Here is a 17,813-nt window from a genome sequence, read left to right on the forward strand (position 1 = left end):
TTCTCACCCATGAACTCCACAGTGGGGTGCTGCCAAGGTGGGCATGGCTTAGCTCTGCTTCCCCCCAAGGGAGAAAAAGGGCTGCGGGGGGCACACCATGTGCGGGAACGAGGGGCTTTGCAGCGTCAACAGAAATAGGACATCCCAGCCAAGGGGCAAACCGCGCTGCAAAGAGAAAGTCTGGCTTTGCAGAGAAAGGAAAGTGCAGAGAGCCAAAGTGAAGAAGGGGCATGCGGGAGCTGGATGAACCAGCCGGCATGGGTGGAGGCGAAGGGGCCCCGACTATGTGGCTGGAGCTTACTGGTGTGGGAGGAGCTGGGGGTGCAGCGGGGACCCCCGCCGGATGGGGCAGGGGCTGAGGAAGGGCAGGAGAGGAGGGGCAGGAGGGCCCATGCTGTGGGGAGAGAGGTGCTGGCTGGGGAGGGACAGCACGCTGTCACTTCAGAGGGCCGGGTACGTCGAACAGATGGAGCTTTCATATTCCTATTGAAGAGTTTTAAGCCCAGCTGAGCAGCTCCGTTCAAGAGGGAGGTCCCAGTGCCAGCTTTCCAGGAGCTGCAAGCTCTCATTCGATTAATTATTAACGGCATTATTTGGGGCGGGGAGGGGGAGGGAAGGAGGGCCAACATGCTGCACAGTCCTTTTCTTTTTTAACCACTGTGGTGCAAGCTTGACTGGAGAGACTCCAGTCTGTCCAGGAGCCCCAAAGAGGGAGGGCAGCACAGCTCGCTGGGGTGGGGGGTGAGGATGCTGCATGCCAGAGCCTCTTCACACTTGAGCTGCGGTCCCTAAGATGGAACCAAACCTTCACAGCAGAAGGCTGCTGGGGCATTGGGAACGTGCTTCCCCAGAGCAATGCCCTGCCAGTGCCCAGCTACATGCTGGGAGGAGGCAGGGAAGGCAGCCAAACGCTCAGCCCCTTCCAGAAAACATTTCCCCTCCAGCACGGCTCGTGCATTATCCCAGCCAGGGCCAGGGCAAAGGCAGCAACAGTCCAGGCATGGCCCACGATGTGTGAGAGTGGATTTAGTGTGTATATTTTCCCCTCTTCAGTTTATCAATAAAACATTTTATTGCTTTTAGCCCAGGAAATGACCTTGGATTAGTGGATGCTGTCTCTTCTGGCTGACCTTGGGGAGTTCACAAAGGCTCTTTAACAACCTCCTCTGCCCTGCAAGCATGGATCCCGCCTGTGCGTGTCTGCGTGAAGCCGGGGAAAGCCCTCGGTGCGAAAGTCGGACCTGACAGGCTCCAGCTCAGCACTGGGCAGGGAGGAGAAGGAGAATCAAAGACGTGGGAGGAGAAATGAAGCGAGCAGCCAGGGCATCCTCACCGAAGCGCTGCCAGCTACGCTCCCTGCTTTCCCATAACCGTCAGGGCTCTCACCACACACCCCATCCATAAACCGTGGAGGAAAAGCAGGGGACTCTGCTGTGGTCCCCACGGCCAGCACTTGTCAGAGTGCAGTCTGGCTGCATTCAGCACTGCTTGACCTTCTCCTGCGACTCCCACACTGGCATCTCCAGCTGCACAAGAGGCTGCTTTTCCCCCTATTTCCAGCTCCCAGAGCCTGGTTTGACCCTGGCCCAAAGGGGCAGACACCAGTACCAGTTCCCTTCAGCGAGCCTGTCCTGCTTCCCTTTGCTCAACCTTCTCAGCTGCAGAGTTAAGCTGTAATTTTCTGGTGACAGTGAGGGGCAGCATACAGAAACCAGCACTGGGCAGTGAATGACAGAAGTCATCCTGAGAAGAGGGGGAAGCAATGGGGCTCTGGAGATGCTGGTGCCCTGCACTGGGGCTGCCAGCCAGCTGGGAGGCTCCTGTTTCCCACCTGGCTACTTGGCTGCTTTGGTGCTGCTGCCAGGGTTTCTCTGGAGAACACCTCATGAACACCGGGAGCCCCCCCTTTCCCCAAACAGAAAGTAGCCACATCATCTCTGAATGGTGTGTATTTTCAGTGCAGCAGTGTAATTATGGAGGGAGGGAATGGGAGAGGAGAAACCGAGAGGAATTTTCCTCCTCAAGAGAACAGAAGCTGCAAGTAAAGACGACTAGGGCTGAGCTCGAAGCCAGAGCAAGGTCCCCACACCCTGCAGGGCAAAGCCTGCAAGGGTGCTGCAGCAAACGACCCATCCTATCAGGCGATCCTCCTTGCTGCCCTCCACTGTTAACACAAGCCTCCCTTTCCAGCCATGTCTTCTCCCAGTGTCCCCCTGCAGTGTCCCCTAGTACTGGGCACAGAGGGTCCCCATACTCTCCTGCAAACACCCCCAAGTCTTCTTGTGCCGCATACAGAGGCAACCCCTCCTGGCATCACAGCCACGCAAGCTTTGCCCTGGCACAAGATCCCCCTCCCCAGAGCACGCTCCCAGCCCCCAGGTGCCTGTTTTCTCCAGTCGCGTCCTCCTGAAGAGCGAGCCCTAAAGTGTTAACGGCGATTGGTGAAATGGCACAGCAGATTGCTACAATAAATAATTTACTGATATTTATAAATATTCAAATCAGCAGGCTTCAGAAATTGAAAGGGGGGGGCTGAGCTGACGGGGAGGAGGGGTGTTTAGGGAGGGGAGGGGGGGCTGACATTAATTCCCAGGCTCTCCAAATTCATTTGAGAACTGTTTCTCATTTCAAACAAATATTAAATCTTTTGGTGTCAAGCCTCCAAAATAAAATATCAAATAGAAAGTCACGACCCTCTGGGTGGCCGATGCCTTGTCTGCCATGACGCTGGGCGCCTGTGGCCCTGTCCCCTTGGACAGCCAGCCGCTGGGGGAATGATGGCAGCCTGCACCAGCAAGGTGCCTGTGCAAGAGCAGAAGCCCACCCAGCCACACCTGTAACGCAGCCCACCACACACCAACCAGCATCTGAGACAGGAATTCCCATTACTACCACCTACAAGACCTTGCCTTCATCTTCCATCGGATTTTCTAAATCCCATTGGGAAGAAAGGGCTGACTGTCGGAGCAATGAAGGTGGAGCCAGGACTCCCGACTCCACCCTGGGAACACGGCCTTGCAGCAGAAACAGAGCAAGGGGTCAGGGCTCCTGACTTTCACTCCTTGCTCTGGAAGGTAATTTGGTTATAGTGATTTAAGCTGGGGGTTAAAAGCCAGGAGTGCTGGCTTCCAGCCTGGTTTCCAATCATGGTGCAACCGTCAGTCTCCCCAGCTTTCTGTGCCTTAGTTTCCCCATGCAGAGGAGGAGGAATGAGGATGATTACCCACCCAGCGGGCTGAACCCAGCCAGGTTTACTTGGTGCTTTGAGATGTCCTTATCAGCAGTCTGTCACTGTGCTGGATTGTTACTAACTGAGTCTTTTCCACCTCTGAGCATCCTCCTGACCCCTTAGATGGCCGAGGGAGATGATCCTGTGTCCTCCCCTGGACCACCCCATTGGTAACGCAAGGCTCCAGCATGGGGTGAATTTCCCCTAGATGAGTAATGGCTTTTCTAATGCACGGGCAGGCTGTCAGCTTCCCTACTCCCAGTGTTTTATGGGTTTAACTGAACGGCTCTGAACTCCCTAGTAAGAAATAAAGTTATCCCTCAGCGTCCCTTCTAAACATTTCACTCAGTGCAAACGGTGTTTAAGAAAAATGAGGACATATTTCTTCTTAAGGATGCAGTATCCCCCTTCAGAGGCCTAATTTATGCCATATATCACTGGCCAGGGAGAGAAAGGCAGCACAGACCTCACACTAGGAGTGAGCTGGCCCTAGCACAGCCCAGGCACAGACGCTCCTGCTGCAATGGTGCAATGGGCTGCAACTCAAAGTCCTCCAGAGTCCGCAGAGTCCCCGCTGGAGATCAGAGCCCGGCTGGCAGGCAGCAGAGCAGGACGGACACCTGCTAACACTCAGCACTGCGCTGCCGCATCGGCCCTCTCCCACTGCAGAGACCTCCTCACCTGCACCATGCCAGCCTGCATGGACCCCGTCCTCCTCACCCCGCACCAGCTCAGCCCCACTCGGGGCCCTTCACCCCTGCACGGCTGAACTGCGACAGCCTCCACACTGGCCCCGGTCCCTTGCACTGCGTGGGTCTCTGCGACACTGTCTTCTCACCTGCCACTGACCTGCTCTGCTGCCGCTCGACCAGCTCTTCACAGGCATTTGACACAGCTGGTGGGGAAAGTGGTTCAACTGCGAGCAAGGACAGGACTAATCCTTCTTCACAGCTCTTTAGTAACGCACGCCTGAACCTTTTCCTGAGCAGATCTCAAAAATGATCCTAAATGTGCTTTGATCTTGTCTACCCCCAGCCTCCTTACACTGAAGCCACTACGGCTCTGCTGCTCACCCCCGAGCACTGAGACAAAGCTCCTTGCCTCTGTCCTTCCCTTCGCCCCGCTCTGCACTCAAGTACCCTGAACCTCCAAAGGACAAGAAATAAGCCCCTCTTTCTGCATACAAGTAACACAGGGAAATTCCAGAATTAACAAAAGGAGCAGACTGGAAAGAAGAGGGGGAAAAAAGTGAGTAATGGGAGTCAGGAACTTTGGTTCTGCTCCCTGCTCTGCCACTGACCTGCTCCTTCTCTTCCAGCAATTACCAGCATGCAGGCTCCCCTTCTGCCCTTGACCTGCTGGGTCTCTTCAGATGGTCAGCCATCTGGGCAAAGATTTCTTGCCTAGCTTAGTGGGCCCAGTATCTTGTTTGCAGTTTTAGGTGCTACTGCAATTCAAGTAACAGCAGAGGAAAAGCACTGATTCAGGACAATTTGAAAATCCTCAAAAAGCTCCAAAGTCCCTTGCGTCCTGTAGCCAACTTTTCTAGTTCATCTGTCAATGCAGGATCTTTGATGAGACATTTCAACAGTTTCCTCCTCTTGGTCCCATGAAAACCTGCTCTCGGAGCTCCAGCCTAATGCAGCGAGCAGGGTCTCGCGGCTCCCCAGGCTAAGAGAGGCTGCTCCCTTGGAGCCTCCTGTCTTCAGAGGCTTTCTTTCAGATAACGTAAAGCCAAGAGGATTGGCTTTTCTGATCCAGTTTCTCCTTCTTGCCTTATTTATTTATTTATTATTAATTTTTTAGTCCAGTTAAAAGGTTTACTATTCAGACGAGCCTAAGTGGCCTCACTCAGCCTAAGTAACTCCATAAATCAAGCAGAACTGCTAACATCTACATCACAATCCCGCCATCAATCTCCCCACAGGTTGTGAAGAAAACTGAGGGGAAAGAAGCAAAAGGGAGAGTGAAGAGTAATAGCTCATCACCATCAGGTCCCTGCAGGCTAGCTGTGGCCCTTGGAAAACTCCCTATGAAGCCAGACATGTTGTCAGGGCAACTAAATGCAAACACGGTGCCTAACTTCACCTCTCCATAGACACGCATGCACACTCCTGGTGCTGTGCCAGGAGGACACGGTGGACGCAGAGAGAGGGAGGGAAGGGGTGGTGGAGAGCAAAGAGGGCTGGGAAAGCCTCCGGAGCAGGGCCAGCCAGCCCGTGCAGGAGCCAGCTCCCAAGGAATGAAGAACAAGCCAAGACGTGAGCCTCTTCGAAGTGTTGCATGGAACCCTTTGTAAACGCTAAGACAGGGCAGGGGGTGCAGTGAAACACTCAGTGGTAGAGAGGGAACCAGACTTAGCTGCAAGTACCTGACACTGGGGGAATAAAAAGGACCTGGGAGAGACAACAGGTCTCTTAAAGGACACATTCAGAAGAGAATTGCTCAAAGTTTCATCAGTCCCTCTTGGTGACTCTCTTTAATGAGTTACTTTACAGAGAACCCAAACCCACCATCACCAAAGCCAGTGGAGAGCAGCTCCCTGGCTTCAGGCTGGGCTCGGGCTCAGGCTCAGGCTCAGGGTCATCCCTAATCGAGGGCAGGGGTTAAGTGAGCCACCTCCTAAAAAAGGGTCCCTCCAAACCCTGTTGGTAGTTGGTAGGCAGTTTAAGAGCAATTTGCAATCCCTTTCAACACCCTTAAGCTCAGACCCAACAAAGAACGCAGACTCCTAATTAATTGCAGTGGGAAGTCAGGAGCTAAATGGGAGTTGGGAGCCTGAATGCTTGTTGCATCACTAAGAAACACAGGGCCAGAAAAAGTTCATTATTGTGGTCTTTTGAGGTCCTGCAGAGTAAATCAGCGTGTTAGCCTGCACGAGGTAAGTGAGACCTTAGCAAGAGCTGCATGACAGAGAGCAAACTAGAGCATCTTAGCCTTCCAGCTTGTGCTATGTCCTCCCCACAGCCCCCAACTGCTGCCTGAGCTGTATGTGATCAGGTAACATGCTCTGGGCTTGGCATGCAAAGGGGACACTCGGATCCCTTAGAGGTTTCTATAATCCCCAAGTGGGGTTGGGAGTCTTTTGTGAACCCACAGAGCAGGCACCCATCACACACAGCACTGCAAGTTCAGGGGCTCTTTAATCCCCAGAGATGCCTGGCACCTGCAAATACTGTGCAGCATGGTTAGGAGAAACGCTTGTCCGTCCTGGTTGTGTGGAAAAGGCTCAAGGTCTGGCCAGAGCAGAGCAGAGCTGAGCTCTGGTGTGAAAGCAGTGGGTCATCCCTGAGCTTGTTAACTCAGCAGTCCTGTCAGAGCGGCATGGGAGAGAAACCCCACCAGCTGGGCTGTGGGGGCACTCACCCCACACTTTCCACTGCTCACACCGACACTAATTCTCCGTCTTGCTTTTTGCTGCTCTTTCTTCTGGTCATTAGGGCTCATCTTCTTATCTCTCCTGTCCTCGTGAGCCCATCCATGCGCTAGTGCTATCACTAATTGCAAACACCCATCAGTGGGAACACACACGTGTACAAAAACGTGGCCGTGCAGGTGCACTATCACATGCAGAGGCACACATGACCCAGCACACAAGCACACACAATCACATACCCATGCATGTGCTCATGAAACGGTACGCACACAGAACACATGCTAATGCATGCAACCGTCTAGGTACCTGTGACTGTACAAGTATTACATCCGCACACCGCAATACACAGACAGATACCCAGCGTATGCACCTCCCCAGAGGCGCACACCCGCACGCACCGAGCTGTGCTCAGCCCCGCACACATGGTGAGCACCCACATCCATACAGCCCACCAGCAGCCACACATGCAGACGCACACAGGCAGCCACCCGTGCGAGCGCAGAGCACCCCGCGTGCACTCATACACACACACACACACACACACACACACACTCACACGCACGCACGCTTTCAGCACAAGCCCGTATGCCAGGAGCGGTTTATTCTGCAGCTTGGAGTGAGAAGACAGTGGGCTCCCAGCCGGACCCTGCAGACAGTCTCGGCAGCAGGGACAGACACACTCCCCATCCCACCAAAGAGCCCCTCTTTACCCCCAGCCCATCTGCACCTCACACCTTAAGGCAAAAAGAGCATCGGTGAGTGTCTCATTGGAGCTGGCGTCCCAGCGGAGTGTGTGTGCCGGGCAGGGGATCTCTCCCTCTCCCTCTCTCTCTCTTCCACTCGCATCTTTTCATGAACTCTATTTCTCTTTCCTTTCTGAAAACAACTGAGCTGTAAATACTGTTTAACCTTCTTCCCCCCTTCCCCCCTCCCCTCCGCACTATAAAAACACAAATATGCCATAACTCAGCTGGCTCAGCCGCCGCGCCTCCAACATGCCCTGCTCCAGGCCTCTCAGGAAGGTCATAACAAACGACTTTCCGATTCAGTGCTCCTGAAATAATTTTGTGTATTAAAACCTGAATCTGCACTTTCTGGACCGAAAGCCTCTCTTAATTATGGCAAGCGTCCTTGGGATGGACAGTGATCCTTCACTACAGCACCGCTAACCAACCGGAGAGGCAGCCGGCTCCGGCTCCCCACCACCACCTCCTCCCGCTGCCCCCTCCCACCACCACCCAACCCACGGCCCCCCTTGCTCCCTCGCCCCCCCGCCTTCCCTTTGCCCAATCTGTTTTCAAAGTGTGTCTGTCCTTTATTAAATTGTTTTCTTTTCCACATTATCAGTTGCCATGGAGACCTCATCTCTCGGATTATTTGAATTTCATTATATCTATTGATTTGGGAGCATTTCATCTTTTTTATTGTTTTTCTGTCAATTTTCAAAACGAATAACCATCTAATTTGCGTCAGTGCTGATTATGTTTGTCCCTCAATAGAGGTCGGCAGCTGCGTCGGGGAAACAAATCAATGGGAAACCATCATAAACCTCCCCAGTACAATCTCCAGGATATGTGGGTGACATTCCACGCCTGCGAGAAACACTCATCATATCCAAACTTCTTTCTTTCTTTTCTTTTTTCTTCTCCCCTCTTTTTTTTTTTTTTATTTCCCCCTCACAGCTAGCTCCACTGGCCAGTGGCGGGTCACGTTTAAAATCATATTTATTTTACACACATACATGTACAATTTTGGACGCATCACATTTTCAGACAGGGAGGGGACAAGGGTGAGAAGAGGGGGAAGGAATTTTTTTTTTGTAAGAAAGAAGGGAAGAAAAGGATGACGACGGAAAGAAAAAGGAAAAGTGAATCAGGATTGCAAATTGCTTACTATGTTTTTTTTTTAAATAATTTATGCAATTTTAAGCATTTATGTATAAATTTTTTAATAAGCCACCCTGGAGCAAAATAGCCATTAACATCCCGACGTCCTTCTGTCCAATGGGCTCGTGTGCAGGATCAATTTCCGAGAGTACTTTCCTTTTTTTTATGACATGATAAAATGCTTTTAAAGCAACTTACACAAATATGGAAATTTTTTTCCCCTCCTCTTTTTTTTTTTTTTTTTTTTTTTTTATAACAGCCTCCACTTATTCACCGGGGAGAGCGAGCAAGCGAGCGAGAGTGTGTGCGTGTGTGCTGGGGAGGGCAGTTGGCAGAAGGATAGACCCAGCCCTAACTGGAACGGACCTGCCTGTCCTTCTAACAAGGGCATAAACTTTCATTAGCGATGCACACAGTCAAAGGCAATTTAGGGAAACGCGCTGTACAGAAAAGGAAAACCTCAGCGTTTTTTATACAGCGGCTCCTTGGCTCCGTCCAGGGGGCTCTATCCTTGAGCTCAGCTTGCGCTCTCCAACCAAAGTGACCCCACCGGCCATGGGGGAGGCAGGAGCAGGGGCTGGGGGGAAGAGGCTGGGGCTGCTCTCGGGGACGCTGGTGCCCAGCAGTGCCAGCCTCGGCCCCTTGCCTCGGCCCTGCCAGCAGCCTGCACGCCCCGCAGCTGGTCCAGAGAAGCCAGTCAATATTAATGTCTTGCTGGAACCCACCGGTCCTACAAGAAGCCCAGAGGTATCTGTTGCTCTGCCCACTGCAGAGCTTCGCCCCTCCGATGGGCTAGTCCTCCCCAAAGGTCTCTATTTTGGGTTTCCGCATGCTGACAAGTAGCTTGCAGCCGCTCGATGCCCCTTTGGGGCATTAGTTACAAGCTGGCTCTGCCCAGACCAGACAGATGTGTCGCTGCTGCTCCTGTTTCCACAGGGTATATAGGCTAGTTATTTTTGCAGCTGGGACATGTTCAGCCTCACACAGGAACCTGGAAAATGCCATTCCTAAAGGGATGGCTCCTGCCACTGGCCCCGTGAGCAGGCACAGCTCTGCGGAGGAGGGACGCGAGCACACGGCTGGAGTGAGAGCAGGCCAATACGAGGGGCTTCAGCAGGGTCTGAAAGTCACGACCACACGTTGGAAATGAAACAAAACTATTTCTCCAGCTAGCAGTTCCCTTGGCCCTCTGTCTTTGGGGTTGAAGCTTATGCACCCTGAGCCAGATATACATTATACATGCCCAAACGTGGGAAGTCCCTCTGCATGTTCCTATTATTTGCTTCAACATGAAGCCCTGACACTGGTTTTTCTACAAGAGTAGATTTCTTTACCTTTTTGTATGACACACTTCCAGAGATAATACAGACCTATGAATTTAATCCTACTGACAGCAGGCTTACTGCTACCTTACACAGACCCCTGCATGCTCCCAACCACACGCAGCCCTGGTGCAGGCTCACCCCAGCCGCACAGTGCTGGCCAGCACAGAGCTGTGCACACACCTGCCCCATGTGCAATGTTTGTGGGTATTTGAACTAAAGCAGAGGTTAAAAAAAAAAAAAAAAAAAAATTCAAGGGACAGCCAATGCTCAGCTGGAAAAACACAAAGTGCCGAGAACAGCAAACCCAATCAATAACAATCACAACCCCAGCAGCGGGCGAGGAAAGCGTGAACCGTTTTGGCCTGCTCCCTGCATGCTCACCCACTTGGGAAAACACAGTCCCCCGGAGGGCCATGATTTCATCCCCTCCCGCTCCACCCTACATTCACCCTCACCAAAAAGCTTTACAGAGTACAAGTCCCCAGGGCTCCTGTTTCGGTCAGAAACTCAGCAAAGAGGAGAGAGGGTCTCTGCACAGAGGAACAGGACTCCCAGCAATGAGCTGGCGCCTGAGGAAGGTTCTTGATGCTATGAAAGGCTCTGCTTCCAGCAAAGTGCTCCTTACACCCCTCATCCTCCTAACTTCCCCTCCCCTCCAAAGTTTTGCCCTTTGTGTCCCCCTTCCCCTCCCAGTTGCCAGCCTCAGCCTTAGTGTGCTCCTCCTCTCCCCTCTTCTTTCCTCAAGTTCCCAACACCATCCCAGCTTCCTCCTTCCCAACGTCTGCCAAACCTCTTGTGCCCCAGTCTGCACTCCCATACCCTCCTCACACCTCTCCTTCCCTCAGTCCCTGTGAGCCTACCACCCACAGCTGGCAGAGAAAGCTGTGCTGCCCAGGGACCAGCACCCCTAGGGACCAGTGACCCAGGGGAGGGGGAAACATGAAACCTGTCAGGGAGAAGGTGGGAGCTCTCCCTTCTCCTGGTCTTGCATCACTCCTCACCCAGCTGTACAGATTTTGGGGATTTCACTGTAGCAGCAGAAAGGTCAGCAGGAGTTGAAGGTTTTCAGATCATATATATCACTCTATATGGTCTTGTCTATAGTGAGTGCTAAATATAACCAAGCCAAACCTGGAGGTGACTTCAGTGCTTTTATGCAGGGACATCAGCCACTGCACAGGCCCCCTCCGCTACCTCGAAGCGATACAGATGTCAACAGTCACAATCCAAAATCGAGGATGCCTGTGAACCCTCTGTCCTCCCACTGCCAAGACTATGAGCCAGGTTTTCTCTCTCTCCCCCTTTCCCTCTCTCAGGTGTCCATAATGGTTCCTCCTTTTGAGTGGTGACCAGTCAAAATAAGGCAGCATTTTCTAGCTTCAAGGTCCATTTTTCCACGAGATGTTGGACCCTCTTACCTATGGCATGCCAGCATCTGTTTCAGCACAGCTACTTAAAAAACTTGAACAGTGGAAGAAGCTCTGAATAGATGGGGAAAGTCTCTTGTGTGGGTCAGAATAATTAGACTGAGCTCAAATTGGCTTTATGCATCTGCTGCTGCCTCTGAGCAAAATCAAGCCATGTTGCTTCCATCAGCATCTCTCCACTGTTAGCCTTACCCCGCAGAACAGAGGGGACCACATACTGCCTTGTATAGGGCATCTCTGGGAACAAGACTTGCTTCAACAGAAGCCATAAAGCCTCCTTATCCAGCTATCATTAAAGCCAAGAGAAGAGAGGCCAGACAGAGAGATTGAGATGAGCCATTTCCCCAACAAACTTGCTTCCCTTTTTCATTCGCTTCTTTCTTTTTTTTCCCCCTTTAACTGTCATTAAAATAACAAGTTTCTGTTACAGTCTAAACATTCCCACATTGTATAAAGGGTTATGTTACACTAGAGTCACTGCCGGGCCCAGTGTTTGCACAGAAACCTCACTGCAGGTCCCCCCTCCTGACGAAGTGACTTATTAAAGTTTAAACAGTAATTAACAGAACAATAAAAATAAAGGGATGTTTGGGGAGTCGTAGTGCACACAGGGTTTTTGGCAGTGCCAGCACTTTTCAGTGCCCTGCGCTGGCAGAAAAAACGGCTGCAAAACCAGTGGGAGAGATCGTGTGCTTGAAGCCAGGAAGGGGCCGTGGCGAGGCCAAGGTGCGATCGCAGCCCCAGCACGAGGGTGCGGAGAACAGCAGACAGCAGGATGCGAGGGAACGGTATGGTGCAACTGGGGAAAAGATGCTGAAGGGTCACTTGGCAGGACACTGAGTCGGATTCAGTGCTCGCTACCAGCCCTGCACTCAGTCTGCACAAGTACATGCCAGACAGCACCAAGAGCCTCTGGTGCCTGTTCTATTCTATTGAGATGGCCTGGACAAGCCCCCAAAATCTGAGTTTGGGGAATTTTGTATCTAAAACCAGACCTGGGCTTTGGGGAAGTAGGTCCTTTACTTTAAAGGAGACTGGCGGAGAGGAAACAGCAACAACAGAGCAAACCCCTGAGAAAATCTTGCAACAGGGAGAGCTTCTACAAGAGACCCGAAGAGCAGCCCCCTTGCTTGGGAGCTTTAAAACCAAACAGGAGAAGGCATCTTGTAGGGACCAATCCTGCCCTGGCCCTGTGCAGGTGTGGGGAGCTCTGAGCTGCAGATCCAACAGGGTATTAGTAATTCTGGAGTCATTCCCTCCTGAAATGCAGTCAGAGCCAGGACCACAGGGCCAAACACTAGAGCCTAATTCGCTATGCAGGACCACAACCCCATCTCTCCCACCAGAGCAGAACTTTTTCAACCTATGTGAAATGGGCTAATCAGGGTTCCCTTTATAGGAGCAAAACTGCTTTTCCTATGTTTTGTTCCCATCCCAGTTGCCTGCCTTGCCCAGCATGAGCTCCGGAGCATGTGGGTAGAATTTAAGCTTAGGTTGTCAGCCCTCCCTGTTACCCAACATGCAGCAATGCAGAAAGATCTCATTTGAAGATATTTTTGGTGCCTATTGTAACTATTCTCAAATGTTTGCCTCAGTAGCTCACAGTGCTAGTTGGCTCTAGCCCTGATGTGTGACTCAGTACACATAGCATTGTGCAGTCCCATGTTTGCTAAATCTCTTCCAATACAACTGCTCAGTTTGCAAATAAAAAGACAGCTCCATAAGGGTGGATCTCCTGTGCAGAGTGAACTCAGGGAGTGCTGCCTTGAGCCCTCTCCCACAAAGCCCTCCCCCAAGTCTGGTACTCTGCACTGCAAGCCGGCCAGCCCAGCCAGGTAGCAGCATGGCTCTCACCCAGGCTGGGGAGCTGCCCCACTGCTGCGAGGATGCACGTGGAGACTGTAGAACCAGCTGCTCCCAGTCTGCCTACAGCCTCCCTTCCCTCCTCTGCTTGGGTGCAGGAGGAGGAAAATTCTCCCAGACTCTGCTGCTGACGGAGCCTGTGGCAGCTCTGCGAACAACCACAGGAGATGCCCCGAGAAGTCCCAGTATTGCACCAGTACAAGTCACCCAGGTGAGGACACTCGGACTCGGCATGCCTGCTCACACCTCCGGGAGGCTAACCTGCCAGCTCACAGTCATGCACCGGTCCTGCAAATTCATTCTGCAATGACAATGTACTCCAAATGCCACAGGCTTAGCTTTAGAGCAGTCCATGAAGTTGATTCCTCCTCTTCAGTTCCCTTGCTTGTAAGGGGGACTGTCTTCTGCTTTCTCAATGGTGAACTAATGAGCTTGTTTCTGCAGCTGCTATATTGGCACTGCAGGGCAAAGACACATTTCAAGCTTCTCAAAGTCAACAGGTCTCATTCTACTTCCAGCAGCTCAGTGGTATCCAGCTCAACACTATCACTTACTGGCAAATATCCACCAACATGAAAAAAGACACAAATGCTGACAAGGGATCCTGGCTACTCTGCTACTCCTGCCCTCCCACCAACAACCACCACCACCAAGTCCCTGCGGGAACACCCAGGCACACTCACTGAACAACCCATTTCCCAGCCTTTGCTCTCTCCATCTGCTGTTCCACCAAGGCCGGGAGGAGAAGCCACCTCCAGACACTGCGGAGGAAAGGGATCTGTGGACAGTGAAAGCGCAGAGCAGTGGTGGGTCAAGGGTGCCTGCAGACACTGCAGCTGCTGGCTCCCTGCTGGCAGCTCCTGCCCCGGGATGGGGAATCACTGCCTTTGAATCATAGAATCATAGAATCATTTCGGTTGGAAAAGACCTTCAAGATCATCAAGTCCAACTATTAACCATGCCCCCTAAACCATGCCCTGGAGTACCCTGTCCATTCGCTTTTTGAATACCTCCAGGGATGGTGACTCAACCACTTCCCTGGGCAGCCCATTCCAATGTTTGACAACCCTCTCAGTAAAAAAATTTTTCCTAATATCTAACCTAAATCTCCCTTGCCTCAACTTGAGGCCATTCCCTCTTGTCCTATCTCCAGACACCTGACAGAAGAGACCAACACCCACCTCACTACAACCCCCTTTCAGGTAGTTGTAGAGAGCGATAAGGTCTCCCCTCAGCCTCCTCTTTTCTAGACTGAACAACCCCAGATCCCTCAGCCGCTCCTCATAAGACTTGTGCTCAAGGCCCCTCACCAACTTGGTTGCCCTTCTCTGGACACGAATCGATAATCCTCAGCCTCACGCAGAACTCCTTCCACCAAAAGACAACTGTGACTGGGATCCACTGGCTTTCCTGAGGGCAGACCGGCCCTACAGGAACATTTTCAAGTCCTCTGTAGTCTAGAGTAAATAGCAGGGATAGTCATGATTTACTCCATAGTCTGGGAAAGGAGAGAGCTCAACTCCCAAGAACCGAAGTGTTAAAAATGTGACTTCCCAGGCAATTACCAATGGTGATTTTTAATAAGCTGTTTTCTGGGCACTGGAGGAGCATGGGACATGGGGGAATCAGCTGTTACAAATCTGAAGTCTGAGCCAGCAGTGTGCCCAGGTGGCCAAGAAAGCCAATAGCATCCTGGCTTGTATCAGAAATCATGTGGCCAGCAGGACTAGGGAAGTGATTGTCCCCCTGTACTCAGCACCTTGAGGTGAGGTTGTACCTTGAATAGTGTGTTCGGTTTTGGGACCCTCGCTACGAGAAAGTCATTGAGGTGCTGGAGCGTGTCCAAAGAAGGGCAATGAAGCTGGTGAAGGGTCTAGAGCACAAGTCTTATGAGGAGCGGCTGAGGGAACTGGGGTTGTTTAGCTCTACAACTACCTGAAAGGAGGTTGTAGCGAGGTGGGGATCAGTCTCTTCTCCCAAGCAACAAGCGACAGGACAAGAGGAAATGGCCTCAAGTTGCACCAGGAGAGGTTTAGATTGGCTATTAGGAAAAATTTCTTCAGCGAAAGGGTTTTCAAGCATTGGAACAGACTGCCCAGGGAAGTGGTGGAGTCACCATCCCTGGAGGTATTTAAAAGACGTGTAGATGTGGTGTTTAGGGACATGGTTTAGTGGTGGACTTGGCAGTGCTAGGTTAATAGTTGGACTTGATGATCTTAAAGGTCTTTCCCAACCTTACCGATGCTACGATTCTATGAATTCAGCCTAGGTTTCAAAGGTGCTGGTTTAATAAGCCTTGAGGCGAGCCTACACTAGCAGCGACAGCCCTGCAAATGAGTGCCAGAGTGGGGGGCTGGCATATCAGGGTTCAGAATTAATGAAAACAAGACCTTGGCAACCTCAGTGATTTTACTGCATTCTGGTGTAAACCGATAAACTTGCATGGTGCTCTAGGGAGGATGTGAGATGGAAGGAAGGGGGAAGGGAGAGGGAGACATACTGATGCCCTTTTCCCTTACACCTGTGTTTTAACTGGGCTCCAGCAGATGAGCTGCAAGTGTGACACACGGCTTTCCATGCCTCCCTCACTGCCCTGCGCCCCACTCAGCACCCTGCTTCACTGCTCAGGATGTCTTCACAAAAGCCTGTCCTGAATCCTCATGAGGTCCCTGGATCCCACTGCCAGGGAGGTAAGTGGCGTGACAGATCTATCATCAAACACAGTCTTGTTTGGCCAGCAACACTCTGCCCTCTTATCCCCAAACCTTCTATTGCAACATTTTTATGTTCTCGGTAGCTTTTCTGCCTCCATGGGAAATTAAGAGTAACTGGCTTGTTCAGACTTGCCCTTGCCCTCAGTTTCTACAGAAAGCCCCCAAACCCATTGCAAGTCAGGCAGGGCAAGCTCTGCCTGAAACCCCCTAATCAGCTGAGCCACTGGCTCTGGCTTTTTCTTCCATTTGCTGCCCCAAGCCAGCTGGATGTGCAAGAACAGCAGGCAGAATTCAGTGCTGGAGCAAGATGCTGTGTGAGTCAGCAGCACCACAGCCTGAACTGCCTCCCCAGGAAAGGCAGATACAGGTGTCTCTGCCACGTCTCACTCCTGGAGATCTCCTCGCACATTCCCAAGGTTTCTCTGAACTGACGTGAGCTGAGCTGCCGGTCTGCTTTCTGAAAGACTCTCCTGCCCCACAGACTGAGGATGAGCGGCTCATCTCTATCTAGTCCTGAGCACAAGCAAGCAAAATCAACATGTCAAATATCGCAGACACTCTCAGCCCAGTGCCTCAGCTCTCCTCTTCCAGACCTGCTAGGCTCGATCCCTCTCTGACTGCTCTTATGCTAATGTCACTCTGCTAAGCTCAGAAGAATGATTTTCCCAGCTGACACCACATCAGTGACAGGAGAACTGAGCTTATGCCTTTCCACTGCCACTCACATCAAACTGCGAGAAAAAGACACGCCACTCAAATCTGAACTTTTCATCCCATTCACCCAACTACAGGATGTTTTCCAGCTCCTGGCTGTGCTGGAGTCAGGGTCTGCAGACTCAATTGCAGCGAGAGTGGCAGTGCTTGAGAGGGGAGATGTGTTGAACAGGTACAAGTAGGTGCAAATAGAACAACAGAAGGTGCCCCCAGGTCAGCACTCACATGCATTTTCCTCGGCCATGTCTGAGGAGACTTGGAGTCAGAACAGAGCACAGCTTTGCATGGGGGTTTCAAACATTTTCACAATGCAGAAAGACTGTCCTGTGCACTTCCTTTTCCAACACGTCGTTCAGGATGCCTCTACAGCAATGCCAGTAACTGCCTGTAGGGAATGTTAGAAAATTATCTAATGCACTCTTAATCACCTGGTCTTGCAATCTACAGAAGGAAATAGGAGCAGCCAGCACAGTATGACCCTTCTTCTAGACACCACTGACTTTAGATACCATTATCAGTGGTAGCCTGGTCCACAACCCAGAACTCAAGCTCTCTTTTGGTTAACAGGCCATGAAATTATTTAGACTATTCTTGATATTACATTCTGTTATAGTTGTAATTAACATAGAAGATCAGCAGTGCCACATCCTGCAGTCCCTGTATTTTGCTGAATACAGAGGAGACTGAGCGCTTAGAAGCACTTAGTCTTCACCTAACTCAGCTTCTGCTAGGTTTATGGGAAGCCAACACTTCACAGCAGACCTATCCCACAAGGAAAGCGTTTGATATTGTCAGAGATTTTAATCCACATATACTTGAAATACGATATGGGAACCAGCACTCTAAAGTCAGGTCTTACCTCCTTTTTTTGGAAAGGACTTTTAAACAAAAGAAAAAATCTTCTAGCACACTAAGCGTTCAGCACTATCTTCTATCAGGGAAGCCTAATTATACCCATTATACTGATGAGGAAGCACTGGCACAAAGCTATGCATTCGCATGGCTACAGATACAAAGCGAATCAGTTGCAAAGCTGGAAATAAACCTTGGAATCATGGTGATGAGCTCATCACCCACCTCAGCACAGCTGCACGCGGCTGGTCACGGACTAGACCATGTCCTACCCATGTCCAGCAGGTTACAGAGCTGGTGAGGTGCTCTCCACACATCTATTTAACAGGGTAAAAGTTTCAATCCCACTGCTGAGATGGCTTGGGGTGCTCTGGGACACTCAGGGGACTGGTCACATAAGCTGGCCCACAAAGACCAGTCACTCAGC

The 17,813-nt window shown here is 51.4% G+C and overlaps 1 protein-coding gene across 12 annotated transcripts in view; it reads right to left on the bottom strand.

The window, feature by feature from the left end:
• CASZ1 (castor zinc finger 1) overlaps positions 1-17,813 on the bottom strand; it is a 212,273-nt gene that overhangs the window by 56,843 nt on the left and 137,617 nt on the right. The window contains exon 2 of one of the 12 annotated variants that reach the window (XM_052791537.1): positions 16,760-16,919. The exons of the other annotated variants lie outside the window; for them this stretch is intronic. Within the exon in view, the coding sequence (XP_052647497.1) occupies positions 16,760-16,778 (19 nt within the window). The 5' untranslated portion in view covers positions 16,779-16,919. The remainder of the gene's footprint in view (positions 1-16,759; positions 16,920-17,813) is intronic. 12 annotated transcript variants of the gene reach the window in all.

This window comes from Harpia harpyja, chromosome 7 (genome assembly GCF_026419915.1).
Source record: "Harpia harpyja isolate bHarHar1 chromosome 7, bHarHar1 primary haplotype, whole genome shotgun sequence".
Classification (NCBI taxonomy): Eukaryota; Metazoa; Chordata; class Aves; order Accipitriformes; family Accipitridae; genus Harpia; species Harpia harpyja.